We start from the raw sequence: 13381 nt of genomic DNA on the forward strand, positions 1-13381 counted from the left end.
CACCCAGCCACAGCCAATATACACTACACAGAGCTGTGCTGTCAGCTCTGTAACTGGTCAGTTCCAGCCACCGATACCAAGAACAGCTGATCGGCAAGGATGCTGGGTTTTGCACCCCCACCGATCAGACATTGATAACACTGGGGAACAATTTTAAACATAAGTTTTGTTAAGTTTGATTTGATTTTTCTGCTGATCTAGACTAAAATAGGTATGCTGATTTCAAAACTGCAGTTTTTTTCTATCATGTCAGTTTTTTTCTCTACAGCTTATCTTAATGCGATTACTCTAGGCTGGATCGAGGGTATAACTAGTGCTCTCCTACTGGCCAAGAGTGACCTGCCCTCGAGTGCGGAGTGGTGGAGGATGACCTTGGTGACCGACAACAGGTTGTTATTTGTCTAGGCTATTCAGTTATATGTGAGACAGTGTGCAAGAGATTGTGTGCCGCTCTATATACAGTAGTGAAATGTATTCTGAACATCTGTATACAAGGGGTTAGCAGAATACATTTTTTTATTTACACACTTATTTCCTTTCTTTCAGATCACGTCGGTCTCTGCTATTTCTTGTCGGAACTGCCCTGATTCTTTTTGTTATATCTGTGGCAGTTTCACGATTCACAGTCAAAGGACAAACACCATCACATTCATCAATCAACCCTATTTTGCATATTTCAAAGTAAAACTTGGTGACCAAGAGTCTTGGGCCCATCACAAGGTGTGCAAGCAATGTGTCGAGAGTTTACGAATGTAGGTGAAGAGAACACGCAATAGGATGCCATTTGGTATACCTATGGTTTGGCGAGCGCCAAGAGATCATTCCAGTGACTGTTACTTTTGTAAAGTGAAAATTTCAGACTATAACAAGAAAAATAACTATAAAATAGAATATCCTAGTCTACCATCAGCTATACGTCCAGAGTCTCATTCAGCTGAAATCTCAATGCTAGTTTTCCTTGAACCACCCTCTTTTCAAGAACAACACTATGGTGAAGAACAAAGTGACAACAGTGATGAAGAAATTGAAATTGAAGATGTCTCAGTTCGTAACGGATTTGACCAGCATGAGTAGAACGATTAGGCACAAGATTTGGGACTATCAAAAAAGGCTTCTGAGCTCCTAGCATCAAGAATGCATGAGAAAAACTTGCTCGAAAAAGGAGCAAAGGTATCCTACTTTTGATCCACAGAAAGTGCGTTTCTGCAATACTTTAGAAGTGACAGTGGCTTTGTGTATTACCATAACATACATGGCTTAATTGAGGAATTGGGAATTCCAATCTATAACTCAAATGAATGGCGACTGTTCATTGATAGCTCAAAGCGGAGCTTAAAGAGTGTCCTCGTCCACAATGGCAGTTTATGTGGTGCAGTCCCAAGTAGCTATTCAGTTTCTCTTTGTGAAGAATACGGAGACATAAAGAGAGTCATTGAGTTGTTGCAATATCACAATTGGAACATCTATGTTGACCTTACAATGGTATGCTTACGTCTTGGTCAGCAATGCGGATACACCAAGTATCCTTGTTTTCTGTGCATGTGGGACAGCAGAGGTTGTGAGAAGCATTAAGCTGAGAGGAATTGGCCTCTAAGATCTGAGCTTTGGTGATCCAAATATTCTTCATGAGCCACTTGTTGACAGAAATAAACTTGTTGGGCCCACTTGTTGGGCCTCATGAAGCAATTCATTAAAGCAAAATGGCCATAAAAGAGAATTATCTGACTCTGAAACGTCAAAAATTATTAGAAATCTTACAAAAGGATGCGGCACTCCATTTTGACTGATGCTAGCAAGGTGGAGGTGGGGTACTGGGCTGGTATTAATACAAATAAACTATTTGGACCTTTTCAGGTTGAAGAGGGTCTCAAAATGGACTCCCAAACCTACTGCCAGTTCTTAGAAGACACTTTGTTCAAGCAGTTGTACAGGAAAACGTTTGTATCTTTCTAGAAAACTATGATTTTTATGCAGGACAATGTTCCATTATATACATAGAAGTATCCACTGCTCGGCTGGCCAGTAAAGGCTTTAAAGATGAAAAAATAATAACCTGGCCCCCTTCCTCACCTGACCTAAACCCTAATGAGAACGTGTGGGCCCTTTTTAAACGGGAGATTTACAGTGAAGGAAAACCATACACCTCTCTGGTAGGATTTGGCTGGTGCTGCCCAAAAAGTTGAGCGTCAACAGATTAAGAAACTGACAGACTCCATTGACGGGAGACTTATGACTGTTACTTAGAATAAGGGTGGCTATATTGGTCACTGATGTTTTTGAAATGTCAGAAATGTATCTTTGTATATTTTGAATTGTTTGGTTATTAGTTTCACTTTAATAGATGAAAATAAGCAACGCAGATGGGAAAATGTACATTTTTCACTTGCATAATAATTTTGCACACTAAGGCTATATGCCCACAATGCGGAAATGCTCTGGATTTTTTGCTGAGCGTTTCTGCATCTCCCTGGCAGAAAAAACGCATGCGGATTGTACATGCGTTTTTCCTGCCAGGGACAAGCGGATGTGAAGCATTCTTCACATGCATTTCCGCATGCGGGTTGTCAAGCGCTTTCCAAGCGATATTAGCATCACTTGGAAAGTGCTTGACAACTTGGTCACACTATATAAATTCATGCAAATGGCATGGATTTATATAGTGTGACCCAAGAGAATGTAAAAAAAAATATATATATATATATGTATATTGTAAGGCAGCGCTAGTCATCATACTGGGGGATACTCGCTGCACCGGGTAAATTAAGCACACGTGCAATGTCCTTCCGGTATTTTCTCAATACAGCAGTTTATTATGTTATCATAAACCGCTGTTCACACACGTAATGTCTGCGAGCCTTTCCAGTGGCAGCTATGCCCACTTGGTTCCAGGTAAACTATAACACTTGGCTTCAGCAAATTATAACAATGTCCATATATTACAATGTCCCTATAATGTACCGCTTTTACCTTTTGCAGGGTCTTAACGGGTTCAGGTTTAGTTTGCTACCACTTCAGCTTTTAGGCTTCCCAGGTGGGGGTCTCCAGCCCTCGTACCTTCGAAGGCTACTGGTATGTTTTCACTCACATCCAGCCTGCGCCTTTCAGGACTCTTCAGCAAGCCTCTGCCTTCCAAGGCCACTAGCATCCACTCACCGGATCCAGGCTCGACCTTTCAGGCACCAGGCTTCACTCAGCCTCACTAGGCCTCACACGAACGGTGTCCCACACATATGGGGAACAGGCCTCATGCCTCTCTCACAGAACACCTGTCTCCCATCAAGCAGGGTTTATATATGCATCCCGTGCACACACACACACACATACTGACAGGACCTTAACTGTGTGCATAAGGACCTGTGTGATGTCACGGCCATGTGACCAGTCAGTTAAAGGGGAAGGTACATGGTCAGGTAAAACACATCCTGGATCATTTACAGTAATGCTAGCAAGCTGCTGCATTACAATATATACTTACCTTCTGATGGCCCCCGGTGTCTTTATGCGATGCGTCTCGGCTTGCCGGCAGCTCACTGTACACTGAAGGACCTGCCGACGTCAGTGGTCGCGTGACCCGTCACATGATTAAATGACGTCACCGCAGGTCCTTGAGTCCATCACGAGCTGCCGGCAAGCCAGGACAAGCACACCGGGGGCCATCAGAAGGTAAGTATAATATTTATTTTTTATTTTATTCTTTTTTTTACAGGTTCTATGGTACCCGGGTCAGGAGGAGAGTCTCCTCTTCCCCAGACCCGGGTACCATCCGCACATTGAAACGCATGGAATGCGCATGTACAGATCCAGTGATGCAAATTCCATGCGTTCCAAAGCAAGTCAATGGCGGCGAAAACTCAGGGCTTCCGCAAAATAATTGGTAGTGCTGCGTTTTTAGGCTGTGTGCCCACAATGCATTTTTTAAACATTTCCGCAGCGGCAATTCCACTGCAGAAACGCTTAAAAAACGCTTGGTAGAAGGTCTGCCATGTTCCCCAATGATAATCCGCATGTGCTGTGCACATGGTGCGGAAATTTCCGCTGCGGATTATCATTGCGGAAAAAACGCAGCACTACCAATTATTTTACGGAAGTGCTGCGTTTTCGCCACCATTGACTTGCATTGGAACGCATGGAATCCGCATCACTGCATCTGCAGATGCGCATTCCATGCGCTTCAATGTGTGGATGGTACCCAGGTTTGGAGAAGAGGAGACTCTCCTCCAGACCCAAATACCATAGAACCTGTAAAAAAAAGAATAAAATAAAAAATAAATATTATATTTACCTTCTGATGGCCCCTGGTGTGCTTGTCTTGGCTTGCCGGCAGCTCGCGGTAGACTAAAGGAGACCTGCGCTGACGTCATTTAGTCATGTGACGGGTCACGCGACCGCTGACGTCGGCAGGTCCTTAAATCTACCGCGAGCTGTCGGCAAGTAGAGACAAGGACTCCGGGGGCCATCAGAAGGTAAGTATATATTTATTTTTTAACATTCTTTCGGTCACACTATATAAATCCATGCTGGTTGCATGGATTTATATAGTGTGACCAAGTTGTCAAGCACTTTCCAAGTGATGCTAAAATCGCTTGGAAAGCGCTCGTCAACCCGCATGCGGAAATGCATGTGAAGAACGCTTCACATCAGCTTGTCCCTGGCAGGAAAAAAGCATGTACAATCCGCATGCGTTTTTTCTGCCAGGGAGATGCAGAAACGCTCAGGAAAAAATCCGGAGCATTTCTACATCGTGGGCACATATTACCAACACAGTTCCACACATGGAATTCCGAAAGTTTATCATAGGTTACCAAACTCATATACCATATGCACTTTTTCCTTTCTCAAATAGGACACTTGTCCTCCAAGAAAAGACCTGAAGCGAGTATTTAAACCATAAAATCCATATTTTATTGACACATATTAAAATAGAAAATTAAAACAAATCACAGTGCTTCAATAATGCAAATGGGCAAATATTAGTATTAAATCCTACTGATACTCAAGGTATAATATATTCCGGTTTGCAATGTGGCTCACAATCAAAACCTATTGCTGTCCCCACACAATAAACTGTATAGAAGTATTAAATATTGCTTATAGCACCTTTTTGTCTCCAATTGCTATAATAAATTCATGTGGTGATAGTTACCATAGGTATACAGTAAACAGTATACAGGAGACAAGAGAATGCTATTACTAGCATGCATGAAGGGGCTACTCTAATAAGGGTTGTGAATTCATAAGGAAGTATCCCAAAACAAATTAAAGCAGGGAACCGACTGTCCACCATAATGTAGCCCGAAAGAGGGGGAGCCAAGGGGGAGCCAAGAATAGGAAAAAACCGATTGAAATACCTGAGTCAGTGTACTGGTACTATCGCCCATCCGTAACCCCGACGTACGTTTCGAATATTTCTTCCTCAGGGAGTTCAAGTTTATTGGTCGCGTGGTGGTATATATATGTGGGTCGATCACCGGTGAATGTGTGCGCTGCTACTTCCGGTCCTCTCTGACCTCCAATGGCGCATGCGCACAAGTGACAACCTCCAAACCGGAACTTCCGTTACCGGCCGGTGAGACGCAAGCTGAAGGTTGCTACGCAACACTTACACGCTCGCGGGCACGGAGGCCGAGTCGGGAAGAAACCAGGAAGTGGCCCTCATGCGCATGCGTGCCGGTCCGAGACAGGACAGATGTGTACGGAGTTATTAATAAAGTGCTGTGAATGAATAGATAAGTAAACCCTGAATAAATACATAGTGTATGTAGTGTACAAAAAAAGGGAAGTAATAGTATGTATATTGTGCAGTAAAAGAAAACAAAATTGTGTATGGTGTGCGTATGTGTGACGAATGTGAATGTGAGATAAAGAGAATGTGCATATTTGTGAAGACTGTTGTGTGAAAAAGTGTATAGTGTGTAGATGAGAGAATAAATATGAATAATACGAGTGTGTGATGTTGTGGAATGTGCGGAACAAAACAATGTGAAAAAGTGAAGGGAATGAAAGTGATACAGGATGCATTGTGTGCTGAATGAATGTGACTCAGGTGTGATTGATGCCAGGTTATGTATTAAACAGTGTGAAAATATTTGTATTTGTATATATATTCGGGTGGAAAAATAATTTCGTACCACAAATGAATGTGTACTAAACATATAAATACATTGACCTCACAATATTCATGATAGGCGATTACATACATAGCATTAAATATTAATCATAAAATACAGATGAAATCTTTGTGATAAAAATTAACATGACAAAATTTAGACATTAAATATCAAAAGCATTAAATATGAAATATGAATATTGCATGTTGGCATTCAGTCCAAACATCATCGACGTAAGTATTGTAACAATAATAGATATTTGTGAGTCCCTTTATATTGCCATACACCATCATGATTATTCATAGGGATTGATTAAACTGGAACCTCATGAATACCGACAGCGTCACAGTCTGCGATACGTTCCCACCGATCATGTGTGACCAAGTAAATATACATCTGTGTAAGATAAACTTGTGTTAAAACCACATAAAAAACAACGTTTAAAAACGACAATAAAAACGTAAACTCAGAATGGCGAATTTTGGAGACCGTCAGCAAGCTTCACAAAAAAGAACTGAACCCAAAGTTCTCATTTAATCCGTATGGGGAAATAGTGTTTAGGCGATATATCCACCTACTCTCTACCTGTGCCAAAGTCCTAAACAGGTCACCACCTCTGGTGCCCAACGATACCTTATCAATAGCTTTCATCTTTAGACCTGTTGTGTCGGAGTCGTGAAATGCTTTAAAATGTCGCGGCAGAGTTTTGAGATGTTCGATATCTACAGCATTTTTGGACTTTTCGATGTCACGTACATGTTCACGCACTCTCACACGAAATTCTCTAGTGGTCATGCCCACGTAAATCTTATTACATGGGCATTCCGCTACATATATCACTCCTCTAGTGGAGCATGTGAGGAATTGTCTAATAAGAAATTCACGATCTCTTGCTGCATTGTGAAACACCTTACTTTTTACCATGTTGGTGCAAGCCTTACACTGTCCACACGGACAGAAACCCTTTATTTGGTCCATGAAGGATGCTGTCTTATTTGTTGTGGGTTTGTATTGGCTTCTCACCAGGAAATCCTTCAAATTCTTAGATCTTTTGGCTGTAATACATGGTTTAGATGGTAAGATTTTGCCTAGAATAAGATCAGTGTGGAGAATGCTCCAATGTTTTTGAATAATTTGCTGGAATTGATTCCATTGACTATTATATGGGGTAATTAGTCTAATTTGATTATTCTCCTGATTACATTCCGATTTTTTGTTAGAATAGAGTGTCTGATCTCTCTTCAACGCTTTGGCTCTTTTGTAACCACGTCTGATCTGCCTATTTTTGGGAGCATGGGAGAGGGACATCTTCCAATGTTTTCCAATTGTGGGTATTGAGAAAACCCACAATTGGATAAGATATATTGATGACATTCTGTTTGTATGGGAGGGTTCGGAATTGGAGCTCCATGAGTTCATGCACAATGTCAATAATAACAATTTAAATATAAAATTGACCTACCAACATGGACGTAGAGTCAATTTTCTTGACATTGATATTGAGATCACACCGGACGGAATGATTAAAACGGATATATTCCGTAAACCGACGGCTACGAATTCTATTTTGAGGGCCGATTCTTCGCACCTACCTTCCACTATACGGGGTATACCCACTGGCCAATATTTAAGAGCAAGGAGAATATGTTCAACAGAAGCAGCTTTTGAAAGGCAGGCCACTGATCTATATAGTCGTTTCAGAGAGCGCGGTTATGGACATAGGCAGATCAGACGTGGTTACAAAAGAGCCAAAGCGTTGAAGAGAGATCAGACACTCTATTCTAACAAAAAATCGGAATGTAATCAGGAGAATAATCAAATTAGACTAATTACCCCATATAATAGTCAATGGAATCAATTCCAGCAAATTATTCAAAAACATTGGAGCATTCTCCACACTGATCTTATTCTAGGCAAAATCTTACCATCTAAACCATGTATTACAGCCAAAAGATCTAAGAATTTGAAGGATTTCCTGGTGAGAAGCCAATACAAACCCACAACAAATAAGACAGCATCCTTCATGGACCAAATAAAGGGTTTCTGTCCGTGTGGACAGTGTAAGGCTTGCACCAACATGGTAAAAAGTAAGGTGTTTCACAATGCAGCAAGAGATCGTGAATTTCTTATTAGACAATTCCTCACATGCTCCACTAGAGGAGTGATATATGTAGCGGAATGCCCATGTAATAAGATTTACGTGGGCATGACCACTAGAGAATTTCGTGTGAGAGTGCGTGAACATGTACGTGACATCGAAAAGTCCAAAAATGCTGTAGATATCGAACATCTCAAAACTCTGCCGCGACATTTTAAAGCATTTCACGACTCCGACACAACAGGTCTAAAGATGAAAGCTATTGATAAGGTATCGTTGGGCACCAGAGGTGGTGACCTGTTTAGGACTTTGGCACAGGTAGAGAGTAGGTGGATATATCGCCTAAACACTATTTCCCCATACGGATTAAATGAGAACTTTGGGTTCAGTTCTTTTTTGTGAAGCTTGCTGACGGTCTCCAAAATTCGCCATTCTGAGTTTACGTTTTTATTGTCGTTTTTAAACGTTGTTTTTTATGTGGTTTTAACACAAGTTTATCTTACACAGATGTATATTTACTTGGTCACACATGATCGGTGGGAACGTATCGCAGACTGTGACGCTGTCGGTATTCATGAGGTTCCAGTTTAATCAATCCCTATGAATAATCATGATGGTGTATGGCAATATAAAGGGACTCACAAATATCTATTATTGTTACAATACTTACGTCGATGATGTTTGGACTGAATGCCAACATGCAATATTCATATTTCATATTTAATGCTTTTGATATTTAATGTCTAAATTTTGTCATGTTAATTTTTATCACAAAGATTTCATCTGTATTTTATGATTAATATTTAATGCTATGTATGTAATCGCCTATCATGAATATTGTGAGGTCAATGTATTTATATGTTTAGTACACATTCATTTGTGGTACGAAATTATTTTTCCACCCGAATATATATACAAATACAAATATTTTCACACTGTTTAATACATAACCTGGCATCAATCACACCTGAGTCACATTCATTCAGCACACAATGCATCCTGTATCACTTTCATTCCCTTCACTTTTTCACATTGTTTTGTTCCGCACATTCCACAACATCACACACTCGTATTATTCATATTTATTCTCTCATCTACACACTATACACTTTTTCACACAACAGTCTTCACAAATATGCACATTCTCTTTATCTCACATTCACATTCGTCACACATACGCACACCATACACAATTTTGTTTTCTTTTACTGCACAATATACATACTATTACTTCCCTTTTTTTGTACACTACATACACTATGTATTTATTCAGGGTTTACTTATCTATTCATTCACAGCACTTTATTAATAACTCCGTACACATCTGTCCTGTCTCGGACCGGCACGCATGCGCATGAGGGCCACTTCCTGGTTTCTTCCCGACTCGGCCTCCGTGCCCGCGAGCGTGTAAGTGTTGCGTAGCAACCTTCAGCTTGCGTCTCACCGGCCGGTAACGGAAGTTCCGGTTTGGAGGTTGTCACTTGTGCGCATGCGCCATTGGAGGTCAGAGAGGACCGGAAGTAGCAGCGCACACATTCACCGGTGATCGACCCACATATATATACCACCACGCGACCAATAAACTTGAACTCCCTGAGGAAGAAATATTCGAAACGTACGTCGGGGTTACGGATGGGCGATAGTACCAGTACACTGACTCAGGTATTTCAATCGGTTTTTTCCTATTCTTGGCTCCCCCTTGGCTCCCCCTCTTTCGGGCTACATTATGGTGGACAGTCGGTTCCCTGCTTTAATTTGTTTTGGGATACTTCCTTATGAATTCACAACCCTTATTAGAGTAGCCCCTTCATGCATGCTAGTAATAGCATTCTCTTGTCTCCTGTATACTGTTTACTGTATACCTATGGTAACTATCACCACATGAATTTATTATAGCAATTGGAGACAAAAAGGTGCTATAAGCAATATTTAATACTTCTATACAGTTTATTGTGTGGGGACAGCAATAGGTTTTGATTGTGAGCCACATTGCAAACCGGAATATATTATACCTTGAGTATCAGTAGGATTTAATACTAATATTTGCCCATTTGCATTATTGAAGCACTGTGATTTGTTTTATTTTTCTATTTTAATATGTGTCAATAAAATATGGATTTTATGGTTTAAATACTCGCTTCAGGTCTTTTCTTGGAGGACAAGTGTCCTATTTGAGAAAGGAAAAAGTGCATATCGTGGGCACATAGCCTAATAGTTGCCCAATAATTCTGCATACATACATATTCTCCTAGGAAGGACAAAAATTCACTTTTACTTTCATAAATCTTGAGGTTTATTAACAACATTGTCTGATTGTCTGACAGCACTTTTAGTAGTCCTTCATTATTTCCCTAACCAGACTACTGTATTGTCAGGACTATTACGCTTACGAGAAATAAGGTTTTTTGGTGAGACCTCTCTTTATTTTATGTAAAATTCATTCTTTAATAAAAATATTTTTTATTCATACATAGTGGGTATTCTCTTTTTTTTTGTTATCTTTTAAAAAATATTCATAGTGGGAAAAATTTACCTTGTAATGTGCCAACAAGCCCTGTACATAGTCCTGAGATAATATCATGGACAAACCACTCTTTCCATCGGTATTTTGGCAACCAGTTAAGAACTGGGAAAAATTGCTTGAGCTTTAGATGAGCTGTTGTTGGAGTACAGCTGTCAGAAAGAGAATAAACAAGTACAATTACATTTGCTATTAGTAGAAAAGTAGTAATTTACTAATATCAGCATCAGTTATTAAATCCTATTGCCCAGAGACTGATCTTAACAAGACATTGTGGAAACATCTACAGTATGTAATGGTTTATTGCAAATGCTGCAATGAAAAGTTGCGGCGTTTGGCTGGAATCACATGTTTAGTGACTGATTTATTATGACTGGCGTTACGCACATCAGTCTTAATGAAGAGCTCGCTGGAGTTCGATGCGTTGAATATATTAAGAGGTGAAGACCACTTACTGAATTTGGCACATTTTGCCAGTGTGCACCTTAGTGCGCCTCGCTAGAAATGACACTCCTGCCATGTTTTAATGTCACAACTTGTCTTGCTCCTCCTCCTCTCTGCTCATTTTGCCGGACTTGGCTAAATCTCGAGTGAAAATGTTAAAACGTTGCAAAATTCTTGCACGACACTGTGTTAAGAAAAAAAATTGTGACTTTTCAAAGTGTTTTATGCCAAAATAATTTGCATAAACACTTTGATGGATCGGCCCCTTAATCTTTTTTTCTGGTAGACAGATATTTTTCTTTTTTGTATCTATTTCTGTTCGGCTCAAAAACTGCCAACAGTGTTGGTCACAATGGTCAGCAGTAGGACCCTTGCTCATATTCAGCAGATTGAATCAGATTTCTAAGTAATTCGTCTGAATTGGAATAGTTACAGTAAGCCTCTCCTAGATAATATCTTTTCTAATGGCAGAATACAAATTTAGAGCTCAGAATAAGTTCTAGAGTTACATTAGTTTTATGCAAATTCAACCATCTTACATAAAAACAGAAAACTTGTGATTAAGAAAATTATTTTAGAATTTTATTTTCAACCTGCAGTTATTTTTTATTTTTTGTGAAATACTTTTCTGTACAAGTTCTGTCTTCTCATTTTCCTCTTGGAAAGTTGTTTCAGAGTATATGGTTCGAGATACATGATACTGTTCACACACAGGCACGTCCATCCTGTCTTTTATCACCTGTGAATGACACACAATAAGACTTTCACTTAACATGTAACTGCTCATTCATATCACTTTTTAGTATAACCTGTCATGGGTATATACATGAGGAATAGTGCTATTTGTGGCCATAGTAGATCTTGTATTCTGCAATTTTAGCAGTTTTTTCCTTTGCATTAGAAGCCTTAGCTTTTTCTTATTGTATACCCTGCCTATTTCCACCTCCAGCTTCCCCTCCTTCTCTAGAGACTATTATAGGCACTTTGACAGATGTAAACAGATTTGTTAACAGATTTAAATAGTAACTGTAGTTTTATTAAACTTTGCATAAATCAATAATACAAATGAATATAAAAAACATTGTTATATATCCTCTCAGAGAAATCTGCTTCTGTCTCCATTTATGAGCTACTTCTTCTTCTTCACTGTGCCTCCTGAACTCACCATCCACTTTTTAAAAAAAGCAGCTCAACTCCGTTTGGATCAAGACAACAGATTGGCAGCTCAGAGAGGTGTCACATAACACATTACATGTAACATACCTGGCGGCGTCCTTGCATAGTGGTCCATCTCCCACTGTGCAAGAGCGCGCTCTTGATTTCAAGTCCAGACTGCCACTTTGGCTTCTTTCCATAATCTCTGCTTTGCTCTGCTCTGGCTGCTTAGGGCGACGCCCGCCGAACTTCCTGTTTCTTGTAGCTGCTGCAGACACACCCCTAATGCGTCCTCAGCCTATTGCTGTCTGCCACCTGGTATTTAAACCAGCTCCTCCTTGGAATCCATGCCTGAGCATCTTGTTCTGTCAGTTGGCTTCTTGTCACTGATGTGCCAGGTCCTGTCTATGTTTCCTGCCTTGCGGTATCAGTTCCCGTGTCTGAACTGTGTCCTGTCTGTGCACTCTAGCCAACTGTCTTTCTGCCTTTCCTGGAGGCTGTATTTCCAGGCCCGTGTGAACACGCTCCTAGCCTGTTCGTTTCTGCCTCTGGGGGCCGCATACCCAGACTCGCTCCTGTATCTCGCTTCAGTAACTGTTCTTGTCTGAACTGTCTTCTAGCTTCTTACCTGTTTTGTCTTTATGTCCGTTTGCTCCCTTTTTCTGCAGTGTCTGAACCAGCACTTGGCTTTACCTAGGCTCGTTCCTGCATTTTGTTGCACTAACTGTTCTTGTCTGAACTGTCTCCTAGCTTCCTATTTGTTTTGTCTTTATGTCCGTTTGCTCCCTTTTTCTCTAGAGTCTGAACCTGCACCTAACTTCTACTCGTTGTCATTGTACTTCCGTTTGTGAGTTGGAGTCCTTTTGCTACTTCTTTGCAAGTACCTTGTGTGTATCTGGTTCTGCCTTTCTTTTCCAGTCTGTTCCGTGTGAACAGAGCCCTGTCCCCTTTGCTTTGTCTTTGTTTACCGCTTCGGCGATTTATCTCTGTCCTGTCTTACTTACTGCTCTGGCGGTTCCTGCCCTCTCAGCCTTGTCCACCGCACTTGCGGTTTCG

General features: G+C 40.6%; 1 protein-coding gene across 11 annotated transcripts in view; it reads right to left on the reverse strand.

Moving 5' to 3' along the window:
- Positions 1 to 13381, reverse strand: part of LOC141166004 (pendrin-like) — a 254407-nt gene that overhangs the window by 58667 nt on the left and 182359 nt on the right. For 10 of the 11 annotated variants that reach the window (XM_073652189.1, XM_073652192.1, XM_073652200.1 and 7 more), the window contains 2 exons: positions 11764 to 11909; positions 10739 to 10878 (listed from right to left, as the gene is read on the reverse strand). In XM_073652189.1, coding sequence (XP_073508290.1) covers positions 10739 to 10878; positions 11764 to 11894 — 271 coding nt within the window. In that variant the 5' untranslated portion in view covers positions 11895 to 11909. Of the gene's footprint in view, positions 1 to 10738; positions 10879 to 11763; positions 11910 to 13381 lie in introns of those variants that run through there. The other variant, XM_073652199.1, reaches the window with a different exon arrangement.

This window comes from Phyllobates terribilis, unplaced genomic scaffold (genome assembly GCF_046119375.1).
Source record: "Phyllobates terribilis strain yellow unplaced genomic scaffold, ASM4611937v1 Scaffold_11__3_contigs__length_659146591, whole genome shotgun sequence".
NCBI lineage: Eukaryota > Metazoa > Chordata > Amphibia > Anura > Dendrobatidae > Phyllobates > Phyllobates terribilis.